The 24,666-nt window shown below is 38.4% G+C and overlaps 1 protein-coding gene across 2 annotated transcripts in view; it reads right to left on the bottom strand.

The window, feature by feature from the left end:
- The window catches only part of LAMA1 (laminin subunit alpha 1), a 99,573-nt gene that overhangs the window by 53,902 nt on the left and 21,005 nt on the right, over window positions 1–24,666 (bottom strand). For both annotated transcript variants that reach the window (XR_004061687.1, XM_030970995.1), the window contains exons 3-12: window positions 24,350–24,462; window positions 17,244–17,486; window positions 12,155–12,334; window positions 9,323–9,412; window positions 8,766–8,883; window positions 7,530–7,708; window positions 5,959–6,064; window positions 5,304–5,464; window positions 2,297–2,437; window positions 1,388–1,561 (exon numbers count right to left, since the gene is read on the bottom strand). Coding sequence is in view for 1 of the 2 variants with exons in the window: in XM_030970995.1 (XP_030826855.1) it covers window positions 1,388–1,561; window positions 2,297–2,437; window positions 5,304–5,464; window positions 5,959–6,064; window positions 7,530–7,708; window positions 8,766–8,883; window positions 9,323–9,412; window positions 12,155–12,334; window positions 17,244–17,486; window positions 24,350–24,462 (1,505 nt within the window). In the remaining variant the exon portion in view is untranslated. The remainder of the gene's footprint in view (window positions 1–1,387; window positions 1,562–2,296; window positions 2,438–5,303; window positions 5,465–5,958; window positions 6,065–7,529; window positions 7,709–8,765; window positions 8,884–9,322; window positions 9,413–12,154; window positions 12,335–17,243; window positions 17,487–24,349; window positions 24,463–24,666) is intronic.

Raw genomic sequence — 24,666 nt, 5'->3', positions numbered from 1 at the left:
CAGGGACAAGAGCTGGCTTGTTGCTGTGCAGGTGGTGAGAGCTGGCTCAAGGCTCTACAGGTGATTCAGGTAAGTGCCCTCATTCAGTAAAACACTAACAGGACTCTGATCAGACAGCTGAGGTGTACACTATCATCCTAGCCAAGGGGCACAGCATGTAGGAGTTTTTCACATTCCATACATCACTTTTCAGGGTCCTTAGCCCCTCACCGGCTGCTGACTACTGAAAGTAAGTTAACCAACAGTAAGACTTATATTAAGTGAATTAGAAATCAGAATTTGCGTGAGTGCTGTCCTGTGCAAAACCTGATCCTTAATGTTACACTTCTTATATTTGCTTTCATTTATTGTGTCACTATACCAATAATAAACACAGCTGCATGGGCAGAAAGAGTGGACTGAAAATAATTACAGGTGAGGCTGCAAGGATCTCCTCTGCTCACCACTGGCGAGGTCACTGCTGGAGCTCTGACTCCAGTTCTGGGCCTCCCAGTACTAGAGAGAGGTGGACATACTGGAAAGAGTCCAGCAAAGCGCCACTAAATGTTTAAGAGCCTGAAGCATCTTTCATATGAGGAAAGACCAAGAGTAGCAGGACTGTCCCACCTACAAAAGGCTCAGAGAGATCTTATCTATATAGACAAACACCTTAAGAAAGGGTGCAAAGAGGATGGAGCTTGGCTCTTTTCAGCGGTGCCCGGTGCCAGGAAGAGAAGCAATAACCACAAAACACAGGAGGTTCCTGCAGAACATCAGGAAACACTTATTGTGAGGGTGCCCAAGCAGTGGCACAGGTTGCTCAGAGAGGTTGTGGAGTGTCCATCCTTGGAGATACTCAGAAGCAGCTATTCAATCATGCTACAGTTAACCTGTTCTAGGTGTCCCTACTTGAGGACAGAGTTTGAGCAAGATGACCCCCAGAGATCCCTTCCAACCTCAACTATTCTATGATTCTGCTGCAGAAACTAGGAGACCCAGAGCTTTAGCTAGTAAACAGGGAAAAAATTAAGGACTAGTTATTTGGAAACAGAAGATGGCCAAGAAGCAGGCAAGAGATTTTAATGGTTCCATCTACTGTTATTGGACAAGGTATTAAGGGTGTAAGTTTTGGGACAGAAACCAAGTGCATGGGAAATTTGAGCATATAAATCAGTAACAGTCAAGAGAGATTACATTGTGTCAAGGATAGGCAGGAAAGGGAGAGATGGATGAACTCAAAGTGCAAAAAGAGGGTACCGGGAATGTCTGCTCAGGAACATTCTGATTTAAAAAGCAGAGATACAGTGATAAGTTTGGTAATATTGAGTGCAAGATTTAATTACAGAAACTATATATTTAGAGCAATAGAACCTATGAAGGAGTTTTGACTTCTTAGCTGAGTACTTACTTTATTTCCTAGATATGCTTCAGGTGCTGACCAGTAATAAGTATTTTTCAGTACTTTCACAGCCTCAGTGTTGTTAATGCTTATTTGATGGGGTCCATCAAACTGGCTTCGCTGAGGCTGCACACTCCTTGCCTTGTACAGATCAGTAACAAGCCATCCAGTCATGTCTGAAATCTGCAAGAGTAGTAATATTAATGGCAGTCAGAGCTTCAAAGCCAGTTGTCCCCATTTATAGATAGGGCTGAGCTGGAGAAAAGCAAAACCTACAGTCCCAGAAGAGGGATCAAGATGAGAGAACTTTGTTCTTCTCACAGAGAGAGTTTTATTCAATCATCTTAGAATTTCAGTGAATTTGATATGTTTTCCTCCCTTTTTGTTGCACACAAAGCAGGAGACCAAAGTGTAGCTAGCTCTGCAAAGATACATAAGGAAAATTCCTTATGGGTGGAAAAGGGTGGCCCCAAAGCCCCATAACTCAAGAACTGTCTAATCAGAAAACAGTGATATTTATAAACACTGTTTGCTAAGAAACAGTATTGGTCATATTGCCAGAGGTGACAATAGCCGTGTCCATTACCTAATGAGACAAGCAAACAGGTTTGGATTTATCTCTTCAGCATGAAAAAAAACTTTTAACAGCCAGAAAAAAATTCATTTTTCCAATGCATTACTGCAGCCTTCACTACCCAATGCTTCTGATATTACTGCAAGCCAGCAGGGCCAAAGCTTGCCCTGGGACGAGTTGCTGACTACCTCAGAGCTGCCCAATGATATTAAAAATCCACTCCTCTGTAATGAGACACACACCAGAATTTGAAGCTAACTTGGGCACATGTCAAAGAGAAATATAGTACATTTTGCAGCTGCTTGAAGGAAGAATATTAGGTCATGGACATAACATTTACATACCTGACTGATAGGCCATGTAAGACTGTCACAGACATCAGAAACACCAAAGCAAAAACACTCTGTGCAGCCCTGAGGATTTCTTTCTTGCAAATTGTAGAATCCTGGTTTACAGAGATCACAGTTTTCACCTTCTACATTTTCCTGTCAAAGGCATATAGCATTTGGTTCACATCAGCATTATTATGGTAACAAATACCATGGATTAGGTGGGATTTAGGCATAACAGCATTCAGAAGGTTGTAAAAGAAAACACATTTCAGCACAGCAGGATTATTGAATAAGACTCAGAGCTTAAAATCGAAACTGATTGGAAAAATTCATCAGAATTTGCCAGTTCATCAAAATCTAAACAAGCCCCAGCAAGGGTTCTATTGTAGTAAAATTTCAACACACAGGCAGGGTTTGAAAAGCTTCTGCCAGCTCGCCAGTCTACTTCTCTTGTAGCTTGACTTTGCAGATTGCTCTGGAGAAAGACCTCATGTTTTCTGAACCCAGATTACCTTTCAGATATCTCACCAGATAGAATCCAGAAAGTTCACCTTTAAAGGCCAGGCTTTAGGGGCTACCACAGCCAGCTTCAAGACAGTAATTTCTCAGCCACCTCTTAGTATTTACGCTGTGATGCCCACTGCTGCTGCCACCTCTTCCTGGAAGAGCACCACACTATGATAGCTGGCAACTCTTCCACACAATACACTCTGGCTAAGGTCCAGAACCTCCTGCTCCACAAGTAGAGATGCTCCACTCCTTTAGCTCCTTTCATTTGTATTCTGCCATGCAAATTGGGTAGTTCAGAGCATACAGCTACAAACATCTTTCAATGCAGAAGTTACAGGGAAAAAATATCCAAAACAGTGCACCCAATATTCTATTCTCATAAAATTTGTACAGCAAATACGTGGCTATTTCTTAAAAAAAGTTTAGACAATTGCTGCTGACAAACAAACCAGCAGAGAAAACATCTGATAAATACCCACAAAGCTGTGTAAATAGCAGATCTCCATGGCCATTTCCACACACTAAGATACAGAACATTTCCTACTGCCAGGGACAAGATTCTTATAACGTCCTAGCTTTGTATCAGGACAAGACCTGAACACACACCATTCTCCAATCTCAACCTTTGGTTTCAATTATGGGAAAACTCCACTACAAAGGCAAAAATAACATTTACAGAACACATCACAAAGTTCCCTGATACATATGGTTAGGGCACTAAGACTGCAAGGCATCCATGTGAAGAACAACTGTCTTACTGTTTTGAGAAGGCCTATACAAGCTCTGCATTGCCATGTGAAATGCAAAGCCTGTGGACCAAAATCTGATTCCAGAACAGTTACCAGGGTACCTTCACTTCAGTCACAAGAATCACTCCAGATTGCAGACTTATATCAGATCTGGTCATATGGAGTATATTTCAGGCTTACCAGAGAGAAATCAGAGACTTCCAACTGTCTTCTTTCCTTCTGGAACAGGGTTTGGCATGTCAAGATTACATAACACCTCTCTACAAAGCCAGATTATGTCTTTTTGTAAGCAAAGTACAACCTGTGTTTGTAAAGCATATTAAAAATTTATGATCTCCAGTTCTGATTCAAAGGTTGAGGATGGCTGCTTCTACTTGTTCAGATGCAAACTTGGGAAAAATCTCAGGCAAAGTGCCCCCTGAGATAATGAGAACTTAAAATCTTGAATTTTTACAGGAATAATATTTGTATACTCTTTTCAGCTTTTTTATTTCTCAGTCTTCAGGATGGATTTGGATCCCACATTTCACTGTCTAACATTATTAGACAGAAATTATTTACTTTTTAATGAAAAATAAAAATCTTACCCAATGACTAGACCTCAAGAGCTGTGTTTCAGGAAAGATCAAATATCACAAAATGCACTATATAAAAGAAGAATAGAGTCTGCAAAGGCTTAGAAATCCCGTCTTCTTCATTTGATATTTGGAGTGCACAACTTTTCTCCTTTCATCTCCGTAGGTGGTCTGTGGGCTGGTGATGTTCTCTGTGATCTGGCCTAAAAATTCTCTATGCCAGGCTCATGCCCACAGCAGCACTGAGGAGGGGTAGTTTCTAGTCCAATTTATAACACAATTTTCACTAGTTAGCTGCATTGGCTGATATAGTGTTACCCTAACTCAAAGTCAGGCACTTATCTCCTTCTTCGTATTTATCTGTCGATTTGAGCCATTTTGTTTTTCCAGAGTCTTGTTATTTAAATCTGTTTGATTTTTTGAGTCATTTAAATTATCCAAAAGGACTAAATTCTCAGAAGAATTGTCAAACAAACCATGTTATCTTTGGCTCCTGTTCGCTATCATATTTGGCAACAAATACATAAACTACTCCAATGTTTGGTTCAGAAAATTGAGTAACTTCTTTAAATATTAACACAGTTTTTTAATAAAATTCAGTGGAATCTACAGCTGCAAGAAATTTTAAGAGGTTTGGATATTTACCAAAAAATAAAATGCTGCAAAACTGCTCTCTTTTTAAACATTTTTATGGTTTATATTTTGTAATTGAATAATTAAACCATATTTCATACATATGTCTAGTGCAAGTGTTCCAATAGTTCTTTCCAAATGCCTGCTGCTTCTTTACACAAAGCAGATGTTTTAAACACAACATTTGTTTACAAGCAATCAGTGGCTTTGAAGAAAAATATCAGCTCATTCCTAACATCAACCCCAGCTAGGCATTCTCACTCTCTATGACTGCCTCACACATGTACAGGTTTTATTTCATTTTAACGTCAGTCTGGCCCATTATTAGAGCAAATGTTGTATCAGTAACATACAGAACTACACAACATCAATTACCATATTTTTCAGTACCGAGAATAATTAGTAGTTTTGAGTTCTAGGCTGTCAGGTGTACACCAGGTTACATCTTATAAAGGAAGCGATGTCCCCAGTAAATGAAGTAATTTCACTATTAAAAAGGAGTTAATAAACCAGAGATTCCATGTTGAACGAAAGTGGAAGTTTAGTACTCACCTTGCAGAGACAAGGCTCCGTGCATGGATCTTCATTGATGCTACCAACCAGGCTGCAGTTACAACGCAGGCAGTTCGGGTAGCTCTGATACCCAAATGCACAGCGATCACATTTCTCTCCTGCATAACCTTCCCTGCACTGACACTGGCCTGGCCAAGTACCTTGAATAGCAAAAGTAGAGGGGGGAAAAAATCAGAGCAGGCAATAGGCTGCATTCAAGACATGTCAGAGGGCACAAATAATTTAGCATTCCTTTCTTATTACACTCCATGCCATATTCCACAGATACTTGGCACAAGGTCAGTCTCACCATCTATTTTTCACATTTAAAGAATCAAACGCACAGAAATTGCAGCAAAATGAATTTTGTTACAGCTGTAACAGCATTCACAAACAACAGCGTTAGATCTCAACACCTCGCATTGTTTTACACAGTAGGAGCCCACAATCCCCACAGAAGAACATGTGCAGGGATTTGACATACCTTAAAATCATGAAATTATGTTATGCCTCAGCCTCACCTTCCCAAAGATTTACCAGTGTTTTGAAGTGGTATCTAAAAGGCAGCCATTCAAAGGTAGATAGTGTTCCTTCAACTTCAATGACCTCCAGCCAGACTGGAAGTTTAGGGAAAAGGCACTTGCTGTTTCCTTACCACGCTGGGAGTCAGAATGGTGCTCATCCTTAACACAGACAGAACTCAGAGAGCCAAAGGGGTCGCAGCCACAGGGATAGCAGGGGTGATCCTCATAGGGAGAAACCTGTAAAATAAAAGTTCACTGCCAAATTCTCAAATTATTAACTGGAAACAGTAAAGTTACATCTGTTTCCTGTCTTCAATCACCAAAGCTAAAACGAATAAAGACTGGAAAAAGATAATATGGGGCAATAGATAAAGGGACTAGCCTAACTTTAGCAAGCATAAGGATCAGGGGATTGCAGTCTACAAAAAGCTTAAACGTGGGAACAAAAGTTCATCTTCAATAGCACAAAGATATAGTAACTGCTAATGGCTGGAAGCTGAAGTCTGACACATTCAGCATAAATAGACATTTTTTTTAAAGTAACAGCAATTAACCACTGTGAAGGTTTGCCAAAAGATATGGAAATGTTTAAGACAAGAGTGGATGCTTTTCGCAAAGACATTCTGGTTCAAAGAGGAAGGAAATTAAGGAAATCCTTGGCTCTGTGTTCAATGGAAGGACAGCTTATCTATTAATAAAGACTCATTCTGACTTCAAGATCTATAAATCTCTTAAATATAAGGCAGTGAAAATCATATGGCAAGACTTTATTTTTTTGCAGGGAAAACTGTCCTTTGAGGTGCTTCAGCTCTAAAGCAAATCAGTAATAACCTCACATTTAATGGCTATGAGTTGATCAAAGACCTTTCTTCAATGTTTTTTACAGCAGCTCTGAGACAAAATTTACTTCTTTGGATGAGCTGTACCTGCTCTATACCCATACTCCTATGGACTCACCCTTGCCCTCTGCACCAATTTATGCCAGATTTTTAAGGTACGGGTTTTTCAAAATATGCATGAACCTACCAAAGCAAGACCATGTGAAGTAGAAACTTAGTTCAGAATGTCTCATTATACAGAGACCTCTAACACTGCAGTTATATGCAACACTAAGTTACATAAGTTCATATGTTTAACTCTGTCAGCCACATCTTAACAAATGTCTTGTAGCGTTTATGCCCTTTTTCCAAAGAGTGACACTGGAAAGTACACTCAGAGCACAAGTTCTGCAACAATCATATCAAGATGAGCATTTGTTGCAACCTCTTATGAGCCAAAGATTTTGATCTTCGAGCCAGGTCCTTTTTAACACTGGTTGAAATGGGTTGATAGAGAATGGTACACAATTTTGGAGGCAGTGAAACTTTAGTACTTTGGACCTTTTTTTTAGAGATTTACCCACAGGAGAAATGGATTTCCTATCAGAACATGTATATTTCCACACTAGGATATCAAATGCCATCTTCACTTATAATTTCCTTCTCCAACATCTTGACTTGCCCTTCTATACAACTGCACAAGCATTTTGTTTTTTTCTGAAAATTCTGGCGTTAAGTCATTTACAAAAAAAAAAACCCTCTATAGTTCTTAGCTATTCTGCAACTAATAAAAAAACCAATATAGTAATCACAATCAGCTAAAATAGGCATGATACTATGTCATAATTCACCAAAACATTAGAAGGGTATTTTCTAAATCTTACTTTGTGTGGTCTAAAATATCCATCAGCACACATTTCACAGTTGATCCCAGTAGTATGTTGAGTACAGTTTAAACACACACCACCGCCTATAAACTGGCCATGAATATCCATGCTCCTTTTCTGATCTGCAATACTCTGGTTGTAATAGCAATCTTCTGCTTTGTTATGACAGTTACATTCTGAGAAGGAATGGAAAGGAAATAAATTTTTGTTCTTATTCACACTGTGTAACATTTCCTATAATACTGACATTTTTCAAAGTTGAAAATGTAAGTAGAAGAGCCCATGAATTGACCTCAAAAGTGTGCTTTCCCCCTTTAACATGCCATGTGCTTCATCAGATATAATACACTGTATTTCTTAGCAAGTAAGCAAATTTCAAAACCACTGTTATCATTTTAACAGCCCTGTTTTTAGCAGTATTCTGTATATCCTACTAAGACAATCTTGTCAGCACTGCTGTCGACAGTGATGTGTGCAATTAGCAGTAATTGTTCCTTCTTGTCCTCTGCATTACAGATGAAAACCTGCATAATTCTTCTCTTATTTGTATTATAGACAAAATCTGAGAAGTCAAAGAAGTACTTAAGTATAAATTTTATTTAGTTTAAAGAGTGACATTATGACTTGCGCAAAGATTTCAACTAAAAACACTTCTTTTCTATCTGGAACTTTAAATTTTATCCAATAGGTTCTTAATTGTCTGCAGCTTGTGCTATGCATTAGTAATGTGAAGTGAGAAAATGCACTAACTAGCCCTAGCAGCACATTAAGCATACTGGCACAGCCTAAGTCAATCTATCAGACCATGTGAAGAGTAATTGGCCAATAAAGAGTTTCTTTTGAAACATTTGCTATCAGAACAAAGTTCTTCATCTGACAAAATTTATGATCAATTGATGAAATTTGCACTTCCAAGTAGCTAACAAAATGATTGATGCAAATCTGCTAGTTTCTACAGGAGTACAATAAATCCCCAAGTCCCTTTGAAAAAGAGATTCTGGGAGCTATACTACATGACAACTCCACTAGCCAAGGAGTTACACTGAACAGATTATTGAAAACCATCTGAACATTTATGATTAAGTAGGTTCTCTACCTCTGAACAATCCCATGAAGACAGTTAATAGTTTGTGGCTTTTTCTGGGGAATTAGTACAGATCTGTATGCAAGTAACCTCAAAACAAGAGAACAGTAGGGCTTCGTGAAACTACCTAAATGCCTGTGCCTACTTACTCTCACATTTGTTCCCAGCAGAAAGGGTTCCTGGTCTCCATGGTTTCTGGTGGTAGCCTGGACAGCACGTGTTACAGCTCTCTCCACATGTGTTGTGTTCACACTGGCACTGCAATTTCTAAGAATAAAAAAAATCCACTTTCTTGAAATATTCTTTAATGGACAATTTAATCAATTTTGCCAAAAGTCTGCTCGGTATCAGTCTTACTCCAAAAACTGGCATGACCCACAAATACCCCACAAGTGGTTCTACCGTGGTACATCTACTACTAGGAAATAGCCTTTCGGCAAATCTCCTGTGCTGCAAGACAGACTATGTCTTATGCCCCTTGAATTGTTTAAATTCGATGCCAAAGAAGAGTTAACTTCAAGAAAGTTATGCTACAAAACTCAGATATGCTTGCTCTGAAAAAAAAAAAAGAAAGAAAAATATAGCAAATAATTTGTATGCATCATAGGACCTATTTTAGCTTCCTCCTTCTCATTTTCCTTAGGATTTTTTTTTGTTATTTTAATTGGAAAAGTTGTTTTGCAAAAATAATGAGATTAAAGAATACCTTTGTGATTTCATCCAAAGGGCAGCTTCGAGCATGGCCATAACAAATACACATGCCACCAACAGAGATGTCCTTTATTGAATAGTAGTACTACAAAAAAACAAAGGTGAGAAAGGTATGAATAAAAAACACTCACATGTATTTACACTTCCCGGCCCTACTCTGCAAAATAAAATGCCAGCATTCAACTGCTCTGTGTAAATAAAAGAAATACTTGAAACTATTTGCCATTTGGGGGAACCTTCCATTTTTGCAGGTTTTATTTTTCCCATGTTTTTCCCTATTGGTATGAAAAATGAACTGACTTTTAACTTTTAAGTATGTAAAATTCCTCAGCTTTGAGAAAGACCACCAAATGTGACCTCAAAAGAAATGTACTTGCAAAAAAAAAAACCCAACTTTTTTTTCCATTTTACAAGAAGCCATAAAGAATAAAAAATTGCCATATTTTAGAGTCAGTCTGGGGACTAAGAGAATGCTTCCTTAAAATGGGAACTATCCCTCCCTTAAAACCACTTTGCACACCCATTTCCAGACCAGCTCTTTGCAACTACTGTGTAGCCGGTGAAATATTCTATCCAAACTCTAAGCTCAAAAATTGCAGCTACAGCAGAATACTCTCCATTAATATTGCCAGGTGGTGAGCAGAAACAACATACATAAGGAAAGGATTTAATTTTCAAGGCAAAGAGGAGGCAGGAAATGACCATCTGGGTTCAGTTACAGCTGCAGTATCAACATGGTTGGCCTGTTTGTATCCTGGGAAGTTTGTACTACAGGGGAATGAAAAAGAAACTCTTTTTGAGGATACTTCTAAGGGAAGAGTTCAATGCTCTCAGACCTAGCAACCCTAATGTCAGCTGGTTCAGGAAGAGAGGTAGCCCTGGGTGGTCAGACATGCTGATTCCTGGTCTGTTACTTCTTTGAAGGCTCTTGGAGTTGGAGCAAACTATCTTCTTTGATTTCATACTTATTTTTTTATGGTCTTAAATTTCTTATGTTCACTGTTTTGGGAGGATTTTTAATGTTATCGGCTTGAACTACAAAAATCATTCAGGGACTTACCATGAACAGTAAGTCCTAAACTACAAAGAAGGAGGTTCAGGCTGAGAAAGGAAGAGGACAAAAGCAGAATTTAATTTCTCACTGCATTCCCTACTATATGTCCTTTGTCTTATTTTCTGCCAGTGTATGGCTCACAGCAGCTGTGTGCAGCTTGGAGTTGAATGAGCAACCAGTAATAATCAAATGCTACAGACAGAAATAAATAAAAAGAACACAGAAATAAAGGTGCTGTTGAACACTCAGAATCTGAATTGGCCATTTTCCAATACTACGTACAGGAAACTAAACATAATTGGTATAAACAACTATAGCAAAATCTTCAAAGCCAATAAAAACAGCATCCAAAAAGCTGTAAGTGGTTATCTTTGTTGCAGCTGGTTGCATAACAAAGTGAGACTCAAGGTGAGACATCAGGATTTGGGAAACCTGGCCAATATGTGCAGTTCTTCATGTAAAATTGCACTAAACAGTGCTAGGTGGAGAAGTACTAAGCCTTGGATTGCACAGCTGTGTATGTTACAAAACCAGTGGCAGTGCTTGGCCTCCAAATTCTTGTTTCCCAGCTGTATGTTTGTATTCCTCCATGTCCTTTTATTTTTGGGGTGTATGTCCTGATATGCCAATACTATCAACAGATCTAAATATCAACCAGCCTGGTCTGTGGGAACATATCACCTCTCAGGCTGTGCAATTCCCTATTGCCAATAGGGAGCAGCTGTCCAATACTCTGCTCTTGCAGTCTCCATGCTAGCAACCCTCACTGACAGAAAATGCAAACCATCCAGATTTTACACTTTACAATGCTGCAGTTGAATGAACACCTTGAAAGCGCTCACCAATCCCTCACCAAATCTATGTTCCTTCCTCCCTTCTGTACTCAGTTATCCAGGCAGCACAAGGATTGCCTGTATCAGAGAAGTCACAAATTGCAAGAATCCTGTTGCTGCACAAGGAAGAGTTGCCTGCAGATGTTTTTCAGAAAAAAAAAGCTACAAAGGAAGGGAAGGAAGAAACACTTTTCATGTTCTCCTGTCCTCTTCAGAAATCCTACTTTCACAGGAAAACTTGAAGCCTCTGAAGTGTTAACCTATGAATCATGGGCAAATTAGGATTGTCAAAATAGCAATATACAAAACAGAAATCCTTTTCCAGCTGAAAAATTGTTGAGACTTCCAATGTTAAATTTATGTGAGAACCTGAAGAAGTCAGCCCAAGTGCCTGGGGCACGGTTTCCACAGTTTCAGTATCTAATCTGGAAATCAGTTAATGCTCTCAGAATTCTATACAAACATTTTACTTTAATTTATGAGCTCTAAAACAATTGATTATAACAGCCTTTAAAAAATGAAGACATGAAAATTCACCATAGCAATGTTTTCAAGTAATTATGCTTATGAACCACAGCACTGGGTCCTGAAATCCATGAAACACCACAGAAAGTGGCGTCAAGAGCAGCCTCAAAGGGCATCTCCATCAGCCAAACCACATTTTGTATTTTGATGATTAAGCATTATAAACACTGCTCCTAGCACAAATCATTCACACAAACAAATAAATTAAAACAATAACTATCTTGAAAAGCTTTTTCTAAAAGCTGTTTATGACAAGATATTGTTGTTAATGGTGTCAAAGGCAAGGCAAGAATTATTTAAAACCTATCAAAGCCACTCGGAATTACAAGGATTAAGTACTTCTTCTTCTCAAATAGGTCAGAATAGACTCTCCCATCAAGCTATCCTGAATACCATTTATGAACAATCAGCTTACCCTTCTGGTAACAATGGGGTCTAGTTCCTTAGGATCATTATGGCTGAGAGTCATGAGGTCAGCATTCAGAGTTCTAATACGCTGCAGTCGCAGGCGAATGTATCGTGCAGAAGTAAATTCCAGCAGCTTCTGTGAAGGATCATCAGCACTAGGCCTACCATTGATCAGTGAGGTGTGAATCTGGAAGGAAAGGCTGACTTAGTCACAAACACTGTGATTCACTTACCACAACAAACATTAGTCTGAGAATCAAAACCACAGAACTTATCTTGTTTCCCAACAACTCAGGATGGTGACTACCTAGAGTTCTTTTTATTTCCCCATTGTCTATCTGCAGGTAAAATTCCTGCTGCCTGAGTCACATTGTTCTGAAACAACCTTATCAGTAGTTTCATAGTCCCAAATCTCCTGGGCTCTTGGGAGATAAAATAAGGAGAAAATCCAAGGTACAGTATCAAGGTGAGTCTCTAGGTCCTGCAGTCTTCCTTCCTCTCCCTCATTGAGATAGAATATGTAACTCTGGCCATAAGCTCAATTTTGTTCCTACAGATTTCTTCTCTGCAAATACAAAGATCTTATTACAAAGCATAATTTGGTCCACATCTCAATCTGGGGTCATTAATCCTACACCTAGCAGTGACAGGGCTGCACAATCAGCAAGAAGTACTCAGTGATAAGACAATGCAGCGGGAAGCCCAACACAGATGACAACTGAAAGCAAGTTGTCAACACAAACCCACTCATTTGACCTGCACCTTTCTTGCACAATTCCAGTTGGCCCCACTAAGATGAGTTTCGGTATCACACTGCACAGCTTTTTCTGGCAACAGTCCCTTTCTTCTTTCCACAGCTACTTAGGAACACACAAGGATATAGTCCCCTATGACCACACAGACCCTGCTCCATTTTATGTAAAAAACAGAAAAACAAGACCCTGCCCTACAGACAGTGAACAAGTGTTCAACAGTTCACCTGGTGTCCATAACAAACAAAGGCTCAAGTTTTGGGCTTGTCAGGTGCATTTCAGAGTGTATGACATATTCTCATTTATGAGGAGTAATTTTGTCTCATAAAATACTTGTGAATTTATACTTTCAACTTTGTCCAGTACTGTCAAATTGTTCCCCTGAAAATATTCCTACATGTTATAGATTTTTTAAAATTATTATTTTTTAAAAAGTCTTAATTATCTAATGGAGATAGCAGCTCCCTAGGGAGTAACTGTATTATTTGAAAGACATATAAACAGACTTGTAATGGAGGTCACATTCCCAAAATTATAATTTTGACATTTATTGATTAGCACCAATCCTTCTTAATATTCTGACATAGCATGTTCAAAGATTTCTACTTTTCTGATACCCCATCCATTTTTTCAATCGCAGAATAACAGTTATGAAAACCAAAATGTTTCCCAGGTCTCATCCTGCAGATTAGCACCACCTAATATAATATTCAGCTTTCACAGAAATACAGAGAGTTTTTCTAGTCCATTTACTTTGCTAAAGCAGGATTTATTAGAGTTTTTTGGATGTTTAACCAACCCATTTTCAAAGACCAGCGCTGGTGCTGACTTTACAACCTTCCAAGGCAATGTACTTCAGGCCTTTCCAGCTTTATTGTTAGAAATGCTCCTAATCAAATGCTCTCTAAACCATGTTTTTCCTTGTTGCAATTTCAGAACTCTTCCTGGATCCTGTCACAGACACGCAGAAAAGGTTTTTCCTCTTTGTACCCATGTTTTATGCAACTGAAGACTGAACATGTCCACCACATCTCACTCTGCTTTCTTAATGCAAATTGGTTGTGACATATTCATTCAGAAGTTATGTTTTCTGCTGGGAATTACAAGGCAGAAATTGTTGGTCAAATATTCAAATATCACTGTTCTCCTTTTACTGAAAAAAATCTACACATATATACCCAACTACAGACAAGCACAACTTCAGCATGGGGCACCACATCCTACTCTCGTTTACTTTTCAGTACAGACATAGCATTTGCTGGGCTTGCTGCAATCCTTTGATTTCCTCAGCAAAGACAGCAGGACCCAACCACGGCACTGGAATTTATAACACACTGTGTTTGCTTTTTATCACTTAGACACCAGACATTTAAAGATCCAGAAATGCCTGTCCCAACCAATTGGCCATGTGTCACATGCCATCTTTCCTGCCTAATATATAGTCTCATTTCTCAAAAGTAGTGCCTTCAAGTGATGAAATGTAAATTATGACTCACTTTTTTACTCTCAAGTTAAAAGCTTGAACAGTAGAAGTTCTACTGTCTAGAAATTCTATTAATAGAAATTCTGTAACAATACACTCACATCTTTATAGAGACTGTAGAGAAATCTTAGCAAGCAGAAAAAGGGAGAAACAGAAAGGACACTGACTAAGACACTAAAGAAGAAATACCATAATTCTCCTTGCACACTGCTACATCTGTCTAATATATTGCTTATATAAGCTTATACACACTGATATTTCTATATTATGTACTTTCGGCTTACCTGTCTTTCATAATTCAAGACCAGTTTCAAACAACTACAGCTTAAGCCTTATAATTCATCATGAGTCATAAACTGATTGTGTAAATTGCCAAAAGCAGACCTTCAAGCAGTATAAATCAGGCAAACAACAGAACTTACAGTCAAGCAGCTATATCTCTTCAAACCTGAGAAAAATCTAGCAGCCAAACTCACAAAATGTCACATTTGGCAAAAAAAATGTTATTAATGACATTCATATTTAGATATGTGGTCTCTTTACCCTAACAGTTATTTCACATCAAGATACTCCAAGCCTATGGCAGAAAACTGGGATGCTAGCAAATGCTGGATACAAGGCAGGTATTTACAGAGATCAGCTGGTTAGCAGGGCCATTGTTAAGTGCAACAGATTGGCTAGAACAAATTACAAAGCTCTAAATACATATATTTTCCATAGAGTTCCAAGATTCACTAATGCAGGTTGTGAAATATTCTGTGCAGGCAATGTTCCTGTCTAACAGACAATCCAGTTACAGAGGAGCAGCCCGTCCTTTGTGAATGACAGCTTTTTTGCATGTGCCTTTATCTGCTGGAGGGCAGGAAGGCTCCCCAGAGGGATCTGAACTGGCTGGATTGCTGGGCTGAGGCCAATTGGATGAAGTTCAACACGGTCAAGTGCTGAGTCCTGCCCCTGGGTCACAACACCCCCAGGCAGTGCTACAGGCTGGGGCAGAGTCACTGGAAAGCTGCCCAGCAGAAAAGATCCTGGCAGTGCTGGCTGACAGCAGCTGAACCTGAGCCAGCTGTGCCCAGGTAGCCAAGAAGGCCAATGGCATCCTGGCCTGTGTCAGCAGCAGTGTGGCCTGCAGGACCAGAGCAGTGATTGTCCCCCTGTACTCAGCACTGGTGAGGCTGCACCTCAAATCCTCTGTTCACTTCTGGGCCCCTCAATCCAGGAAGGACATTGTGGGGCTGGAGTGTGTCCAGAGAAGGGCAGCAAAGTTGGTGAAGGGTCTGGAGCACAAGGTCTGTGGGGAGCAGCTGAGGGAGCTGGGGGTGTTTAGCCTGGAGAACAGGAGGCTCAGGGGTGACCTTATCACTCCCTAACCTGACAGGAGGCTGTAGCCAGATGGGGGTCAGCCTCTTCTCTCAAGCATCAAGTGACAGAAGAGTAAATAGCCTCAAATTGTGCAAGGGAGTTTTAGATGGGAAACTAGGAAAGTTTTTTGCATAGAAAGGATTGTCAAGCATTGGAGAAGGCTGCCCAGGGAAGTGGAGGAATCACCATCCGTGGAGGGACACGAAGATGTGTCATTTTAAGAACGTGGTTTAGGGGTGAAGTTGGCAATGCTGAACTCATATAGTAGGACTCAATGGGCTCAATGACCTTGGTCCTTATTAGTAGGACTAATAGTTGGACTCAATGACCTTACAGGTCTTTTCCAACCTAAAAGATTCTGAGATTCTCCATAGAAGACAGAAATTTAATTCTTCCAATTTTTTGTGTTATGTTTTTCCATCACCACACAGAAAAAAGCAGTGTTTTGATAGTGTATCCCAATTAATTATGTGTACCATCAGGGAAAAAGAGAATTAGAAAAAAATGTCACTAAATTGAATTTCTGGCATCCCTGGGGCTGGAGCTGTACGGCCTACTAAATGTACATTACAAGCAGCACTGTTCCTATACAGTCAACCTCCTATACAATCAATAAAGGTTTTCTGGCTAATTGTATGGAGAAACAGGTTTAGGTTTCTTTGTTCCATCTGATCTGTCAGTTTTATGTTGATTTTATATTGATCACATGCTCACAACATTGCAATAAACATTGAATTAAAGTAAGTGTGACTTTACTGAATTTCACTGGTTTTTTTTCTTGATGTTAGTTTTAATTTTACGTGAATGGCTACATACAGTTCAATCTTTTTTTTAATCATGAAATAAAAACATATTGATTTCTATGAAGCTAGGAGTTACTAGCCCTCTCCATGGGATAACACCACACTTATTATCACAGTCATACATTATAGCATTTACAATGGAATAACCACTGGTTTTAATGTATCATTTCGTTGTGTGGCTTTCTCTCCATAATAAATTACACAAGTACCATGAATAGAGTTTGTTAAAAGAAAGAACAATCAACAGCAAGACTGCACAACTCGCAGCCCTTTTAATTATGTTGCATCCTTGAAACAATGCCAAGGCTTGTTTAGGAGTTCCAGCTGTGCTGAGCACTTCAACAGTGTGAGCTGCTTTATCTCACACAACCAGGTGTTCCTAACGCAGGAGTTTTCTCTACTAAATGAAAAAACTGGCAGAACACAGCGTCTCTGTTATAGTTTTTCAGGATAAAGGAACTAATAATTCACAGCTAATTGCTACCATCAAATTATATGGAAAGAGAGAACAAAGAGTTTAGTAATGGGAACACATAGAACCAAAGACACATTTCATCCCAAGATTTAGAAGTTTGCTATACTACATGATGTAAAGATAATGTTATTTAAAAAAATAGATGACCTAGTAGTGCCGTTTTCAAATTGCTATCACTCCATGTCCTTAATCACAAACTGAAGCCACAAAAACAAAGATACCTCTCCATGTTCCAGGGGAACTAGTCTGGAATAATAGGAGGTGCAGATCACTTCATCATCCCTCTTGTAAGTTGGCGGCCCAATTCTTGGTGTGATGTTGTAACGAGTTAAACATTCGGTATCACTAATTGCATAGTACTGCCATGGCCTGAACTCCGTGCCATCTATGGAGCGTTCCAAAATCCAATTTCCAGGTCGTGGAGCATTAGCGGCTTTGATGATGACATACGCAACTTGAAAGACCTGGAAAAAAAAACGCAAGAAGAAAATTTTAACACTTCATTGTACTGTAAAACACCACCAGAAGCCAACTGGGTAATAAATTTAAATTTTCAAAGCAGTATACAATTTGCCTGGGCAGAGGGTAAAATTTGGTAAAGTAACTCTGGATAAATTTTTTGCACAAATGTTTGACTAGAGGTCCATCTAATTCTGTCCAGAGCATCAGTTTGTGCTGATGTAATAGCTGAAATCTATATCTATACTGCACATTTCAGGATTACTTGCATATAACAATCTGTGGGAAATGTTTAGCTTTTCTGAACCCCTGAGGGCTTCAAAAAACTGGGGTTTGGTTGGGTTTTCTTGTTTGTTTTTTTTGTGCTTGGTGGTTTGTTTTTGTGGGTTTTTTTATAGATGTAGCCCAAAAAGCTCTTTGGTATACAATGTAGCAGGGAATGTTATCTTCTCTGTAAGAACATTTCTGAAAAACTTTTTATACCCTATGTTGAAAACCTCTTTGCATTACAATTTCATCATTTGTTGAAGTTATTTCAGCAGACTACTTACAGTCACTGCTAAAAATACACAGAGACAAATAAGCTGAACATGACAAAAATAAGCATGATAAACTAGCTAATATTCTTAAGTAACATTGAGATGTATGCCAGCTATGCAGCTATCTTGACTATTTTTCTAACAACCCAAAGTGAAATCCCCATGAGCACAACAGGACTGTTCAGCATTTCAGTGAGGAGGCAGGGCAGTAATTAAGTTCATATCACCTTTTAAATTACCTTATCATGCAGCCAGATAACCTGCACAGGCCTCTAACTCATTACAGTATCAGACATGAACACTGAGGAGCACTTACTGCAGAGCCACCATGTTCTCCCTTACCCAGCACCTGCTACATCACCTCACTCAAAAAGACTGCATTTGCAAACTCATAAGACTTCTTTACAGGAGTTTAATATCTCACATACACTGGAGTAACAAGCCAGGTTTAGATGAAAGAAAAACTCTGTATTATTCAGCCATCTCAGAGAAATATATTTCCACTTGAGCAGGCTGCCTGGTCGGCTGCTATTATCATCATAATTCCTGCCTGCATGTGCAGTATTAATACTGTGTTGAGCTCCAATCTGGCTGCAATCAGTTCTTTCATATATTATAAATTTAAAGTTTTAGGGCTTTTTTTTTTTGCAATACAGATTAAAGCCAGGGCAAGAACAATACTTGCCACATGAAAGCAGGTTTTGATTTTGCCAAATGGGAAATAAACTCACAAAAATAAATAGTAACTGTGTTGTGTATGCAATTTAGGAAACAACTTTTGAAACAAAGCATTATTTAAGTGAACAAAGCTTTGATTAGGAGATCTTGCGCACATGAGAAGGGGAAAAAATTGGTGATATTTATCTTTCATTGATTTACTACATATAATATCTTTTAAAAAGTAAAACAATCTTACTGTTTTTTAAATCAGACAACTTAAACTACAATGTTCATTTGGTCTGACTTTCTTTACAGGGACTCCAGTTTTATCCTGTTAAAATCAGTCAGATACAAACAGAACATTTCTAGTTGTGGCAATAAATATGATAATTTACAGAAAATGAGGATTTTACTGTGACCTTTCAGCAATGCAAGCAGATGCAGGCAAAAGGAGAAGCCAGCTCACTCTTTAGTCAGTCTTAGAAATAAAATTTCTCTGGGGTCTGTGAATCCTTTGTTGTTTCATATAGCCTTAAAATTTGATCAAAGTTAAATGAATATCAAGAATTATAATCCAGCTTCCATGAAGAGAGGAATGCCTTTTAAATAAAACCTACATCATGCCAACAATCTCCAGATGAAAAATAAAGCCAAAATACACGGTTTTAAAGGAACAAAGTACACCATTTGGGCAGACTTCAAACCAAACAACTATATTCTCTACACACAAGCTGGATTCCATTGACTCAGTTATGACCAAGCAGAATCTGGTGTATCATCATTTCAGTACCTAAAACCTGAAGACACTTGTAGGCAACAGGAGTTGCTTGTATGGGTATTTTCTCCATCACAGATGAGGACATCACAAAACCATTAAAACTAGAAAAGTTTTATCGACTGGGCTTAGAAACAGCTATGCACTTCCAAGTTCCTTTGAAGTCAGTAATCTTTTTCAAATGCATAAAAGATGCAGGACTGGAACCCAAACCTTTTTCAAATACCCTGGTAAAAAATCTCCCTCAAAAACTCTCATATGTCCTTTATTTTTTTTTCCCCACTCTGCTTGCTGTCATCAACTAAACTGCTTCCCTACTTATTACACAGTTGGCTGAACAACAAATGATCTACTTTTGATTATTTTGAGATTTTTCAAGACCCATTATAGTATGCAGCTGATGTGGCTAGTTTTAAATCCAGTTCCAACTAGTAACAATGAGCTATCCTTCATCACAAACTAACTGCTGCAGTAAAAGGTATTCACAAGATTATGCAAGTTAAACTTATTTTAAATATCAAGTTCCTTGGTGAGGGGGGAGTGGAGGGAAAAGACAGTTAAATATTAACATTTTCACAGCAACTGTGCACAAATTCAATGCACAATTCAACAAACTGAATCTCCTCTCAAGTCTTCCATTTACACACATAGCTCACAGGTATCCCATTTTACTTCACAGGCAAATTGACAGGATAATGAATAACAACTTTAGGAAAATTTGTCAGTGCCTGAAAATAATACAGCTTAAATAAATAAATAAAGGATTTTGTATAAATGTTCTCAGACTCAAGAAGTCACAAGACAACTTACCAGGACAACCTGTATTCTCAGGGATTATGTTTCCCAGCAAGGGAATGAAGCTGGAGAAAGGGACCAAGGTGTCCACAGTGTCCACAGATGAAGATGTTTTAAAGAATATCTGTAACAGACCTCCTATCCCACAGACTCTGCAACTCATAATAGGTCAAGAAGTCCATGTAATGAAAACTAATTTTACTTTGAGCACTTTTTTAAAAAATTTGACTTTTATAAGTTCTTCCAGTTTGAACATCAATGGCAGTTTCTTATCACTTTCCATGTTCATTCAGTGCCCACCAACCAGCCACGTGATAAACCTGAGCAAGAGCTAATGATCTGTATACTTTAATTTGACTGTATAACTTTCTCAGAACTAACTGTCTTATTGAACTACAAGGGTAAAAAGGGCAAGTCAGAGCAAGTTAGCAGTTCCCAAGCCATATATTAAAAGTGCCATTTTACAGGCATTTCAATCCTGATTTTTAAGATCAGCAAAATAAACTTCTACTAAAACAACCTTTTTCATAGCTGCAATGCCAACAAAACAAGAATTTCTGCTTTAATTAGACTTTCTAAAAACCTTGTTTCCCTGAATGCTGATCCAGCAACACCAAATGCATCATTCTTGAATACTCTCAGAGTAGGAGACTAGATGAAGGGATGTTTATCAGATTATATTGTTTACAGAAATATCTTTTTAAGTGCTAAAGACAGCTTCATCCTCTTAGACACTGTGAAATCTAGCAATTGTTTGCAACATTTTTCTCTGACAATTCTGTGACATTAAAAGTGCAAAATACACTAAATCCAGAAGAACTTCTAGTCTTGTTAATTATCTTTTCTTCAAGATTTTCATTCATTAGGTGCAAATATTTATTTGGAATTGAAGGGAAATTCATTTTACTCAAGAATTTTATTTTAAGATTATACAGATGAACACTCTGAATCTCCTATCACCAGTTTTCCAAGGCCACAAAAGGCTTTTAAGAAAGCTTGCCACAAGCATTAGTCCTGTAAAATCAACAGAATATCATTTTTTGACATCAGCAAACCATGTATCTTTAAAGAAACCCATTCTTGCCAGTTGATTTCAAGATGAAAGCTCTGGAAAAATCATATTATAATATTTACATTCTCTTTTACTTTGTAATAGCAGAAACTACAAATTACTCCTACATCAGCCTCTGAGTTGTAATCCAGTACTCACAGAATATTCGTAAGCTATGACTTAATCAGAAGTGGAGCTGTTTTCTCAACTCAACCTAATACTGTGGGTCTTCCAAGAAGAACAAGTCTTGCTTTGCAATTCAAGAACTTTTTGATATACCAACATCTGCCTTTCTGCTACACTGAGGATATGGAGCTCATTTAAATACCTTTAAAAGTCCAAAGCATGGTAATAAAACTGAGGTAAGTAGTCTTTGTTTAATGGTGTCACAGAGTAATATTTTACAGCTGGCTCAATCACACTAGTAAAATGTATCATAGCCAGGATTTACTAGAACTGTAATTTCAAGTGCAACTGCCCAGAGGAGTCAAACTCAGACAAAAAGTACTGTTTTTATAGAAAACCGCTGCTGTGTATTTTGTTTCTGTAGAACTACCAGTGTAGGAAGCACAAGGTCATAAATCAAATCTTAGTGTCTTGTACATCAATCCTACACCTCATTGCTACACTGCTCTTTCCTCAGTTCTGGATCATTGCCATGCATTTAATGGAAAGGGGGAGGAGGAGGCAGTGGTGTAGGGCGTGGGAAGGAAAGGCTATCGTACATGTGGGTCCTGGAAATACTGAAAGGCGCACTAGAGTAAATGTACCTAGTTGTCAGGATGTATATGAGCTAGAAAATCATAACATAAGCACTCACTATCCTTATAAAATGCTATATTAGCTACAAATGGCACAGATTCTGCAAAGGAGAAAGATAAAAACAGCAATTTCAATGCCAATTTTATTAGCCTTCCTTTCTTACTGAGATCCCATCAAACTACTCTGTAGTACAGCTGGTTTTAGACTAAATAGACTAAGAACAAGGTAGAATATTAGCTAAAAGAACATCCTCTATTCCCTTCAAATTGAAGCCAAGAGATGAATAGTCATAGAGGTTCACCTTGGAAAACTGGTGTGCAGTCACCAGCTGTGCAGTGTTCACCAGCTACAGGAATCTTCCCCATATTTGCCAGCCAAGGGTATGTTTCAGCATTTACCAACCTAACTGCTTGGATTATATCTCTAAACTGTGCCTTGGTAATAATCCCAAGAAGCTCTTAGTCCTAGAACTTCTGATAATTGCACAAAAAACCCACCCATAAATAATGACAGGATTTTTAACATCACAAAAAGGTGTGAATATATTCTATACTCTGGCAAGGAAATCTGAAGGACTTGTTTCCTTTAATACAGTACTTGACAGATTTAATGCACAATACTTGAAATGTAAAAAAAAAGTACTAATGATGAAATTATACTGAACACTAGTACTGACTTTCAGGAATATTTTTACAGGTCCTATTTTAAGTAATTCTGAAACAAATGCATGAACTAAACAATTGCTAAAATCACTAAGGTCCTTCATATGCTTTTCTTTTGTGCTTTCTTTACTTGCGCTGACTCGTTTCAAGTAAGCACACCAAGTCAGCTCTAATAACTCACTGACTTCAAGCAATCTCTAATTAACCAAATCGTCTCTCACAGAGCACTAATTTACATTCAGTTTACATAGCCTTAGATGCCTTCTCTCTCTCAAACTCTCTAGGGAAAACAGAAGAAAGGCCCCTTTGGGGAAACTTTTCAAATCAAATTAGTGAAACTGAGCATGGGTCAGGAGAGGAAAGATATGTATTTGTTGAAACATTAACAGCACTAAGACTGAAGAACAAATGATTCAGAGGGCAGCTCAGCTGGTCTGTTTCCAAATGAAATTGTTCTAGGAGGATAAAAACTAAAGCATCCCCTCCTCCTTCATTTTTCCTTCCTGTTTGTCCATTTACAAACCAAACACAAAGTTAACTCTTCAAACAACACTAACATCCTACCCAAACCTTCTGTCATTGACAAAAGACACCCTGTGATCATTTTCCTAACGGTTCTGCTTTCTAATTAAAGAGCAAACTAGGCATCTGCTTAATCTGTGTTTTATTGGAAAACATCAAAGTTAAACCCTCTGTTTTAATCTTTAAAATAACTTTTAAGCAGGATCTAGAGATCCTGCAGAAACTTCCTACCAATTCTACACCTCAAGTATGCATTTCTTAGTAAGTAATAAAGCTGCTTCTTCCAGATTTGGGAGGCATCCCTATATTAATAAGGAATTGTTGAGCTATGATTTTCAAACTACTTAGGTAGGCCAGCACATAGATCTGTTCAAAGCAAAACAACTAGAAAAAAACAAGAAACATTAATCTCTTCACCAATTACTTTATCTATTCTTGGAGCAGGGTAGGAGACTTCTGATTCTCATGTCTAGCAGACAAACTTATAAATTAGCAAATGCCCTGTACAGTTTAGCATGCTCCTGTCTAAGAATGATAAATCCCTCCAAGTTTCACCATACAGAGCGGCCAAAACAGGGGAAACAACTTTTGCCCAGACAGTTCCAGACTCCCCAGGGTTACAAATCACTGTTTCAGAAATTCAAACCCCAGCTCTGCAGAACAGCAGACAGCAAAAGTTCTTAGAAGATACAGTTTAGAACATGTTTTTCCAGTGCTCCTTCCAACAAGATGATGATCGGAATCAGTCAGATGCATCCTCACATATAAAATGTGTGCTTTGGCCAATACCCTGAAAATATTCCTGTTTAAAAATAAGTCCTTGAAAACACAGACTTTAAGAAATAAAAGGTGGAGGAAAACAGTATTATAGGACTGCTGGGGAAAAGACAGAAGCATGAGGAAAAGACAGAAGGCTAGGCAGAGGAAAGTTACCAAGACAAAGGAACTGGTACAGATGGAATTGGTTACCAAGACAGAAAGAACACGGATGCTATTTTTTACTAAAAACTGTTTTTGTTTTATCTAAACAAAGAGCTGCAATCAATTAGTATTGGCTTGTATCCTACATCCATTTAATGATACTCACATAAATGTTACTTACCTGCCTTAAGTCCAAGGTGATGGTGACCCAGTGGTATTGCCTTCCATTCTGAATGCTGGGACTCTGCCACCAGTTATTGGTACCATCGATTGCACTGGAAATTGGGTGCTGCTCTGTTTCAAAGCAAAAAAATTAAACATCTCTTGAAAATAAATCTCACTTAACTTTTCTGACCCAGCACATTTGTTTCACACGAAGAACAATCTCCTCCTGTCATAAAGAAGTAAAAGCTGAAATCTGCCCTCAGACAAAAAGGTTGTCACTGGATCTTGAAGTGCTCAGTGGTGATACACGCCGCTCACACTTTGTCAGCCTTT

Source organism: Camarhynchus parvulus, chromosome 2 (assembly GCF_901933205.1).
Source record: "Camarhynchus parvulus chromosome 2, STF_HiC, whole genome shotgun sequence".
NCBI classification, from domain to species: Eukaryota; Metazoa; Chordata; class Aves; order Passeriformes; family Thraupidae; genus Camarhynchus; species Camarhynchus parvulus.
Note: the sequence above shows the minus strand (reverse complement) of the source record. Positions and strands in the feature narration are given on the sequence as shown.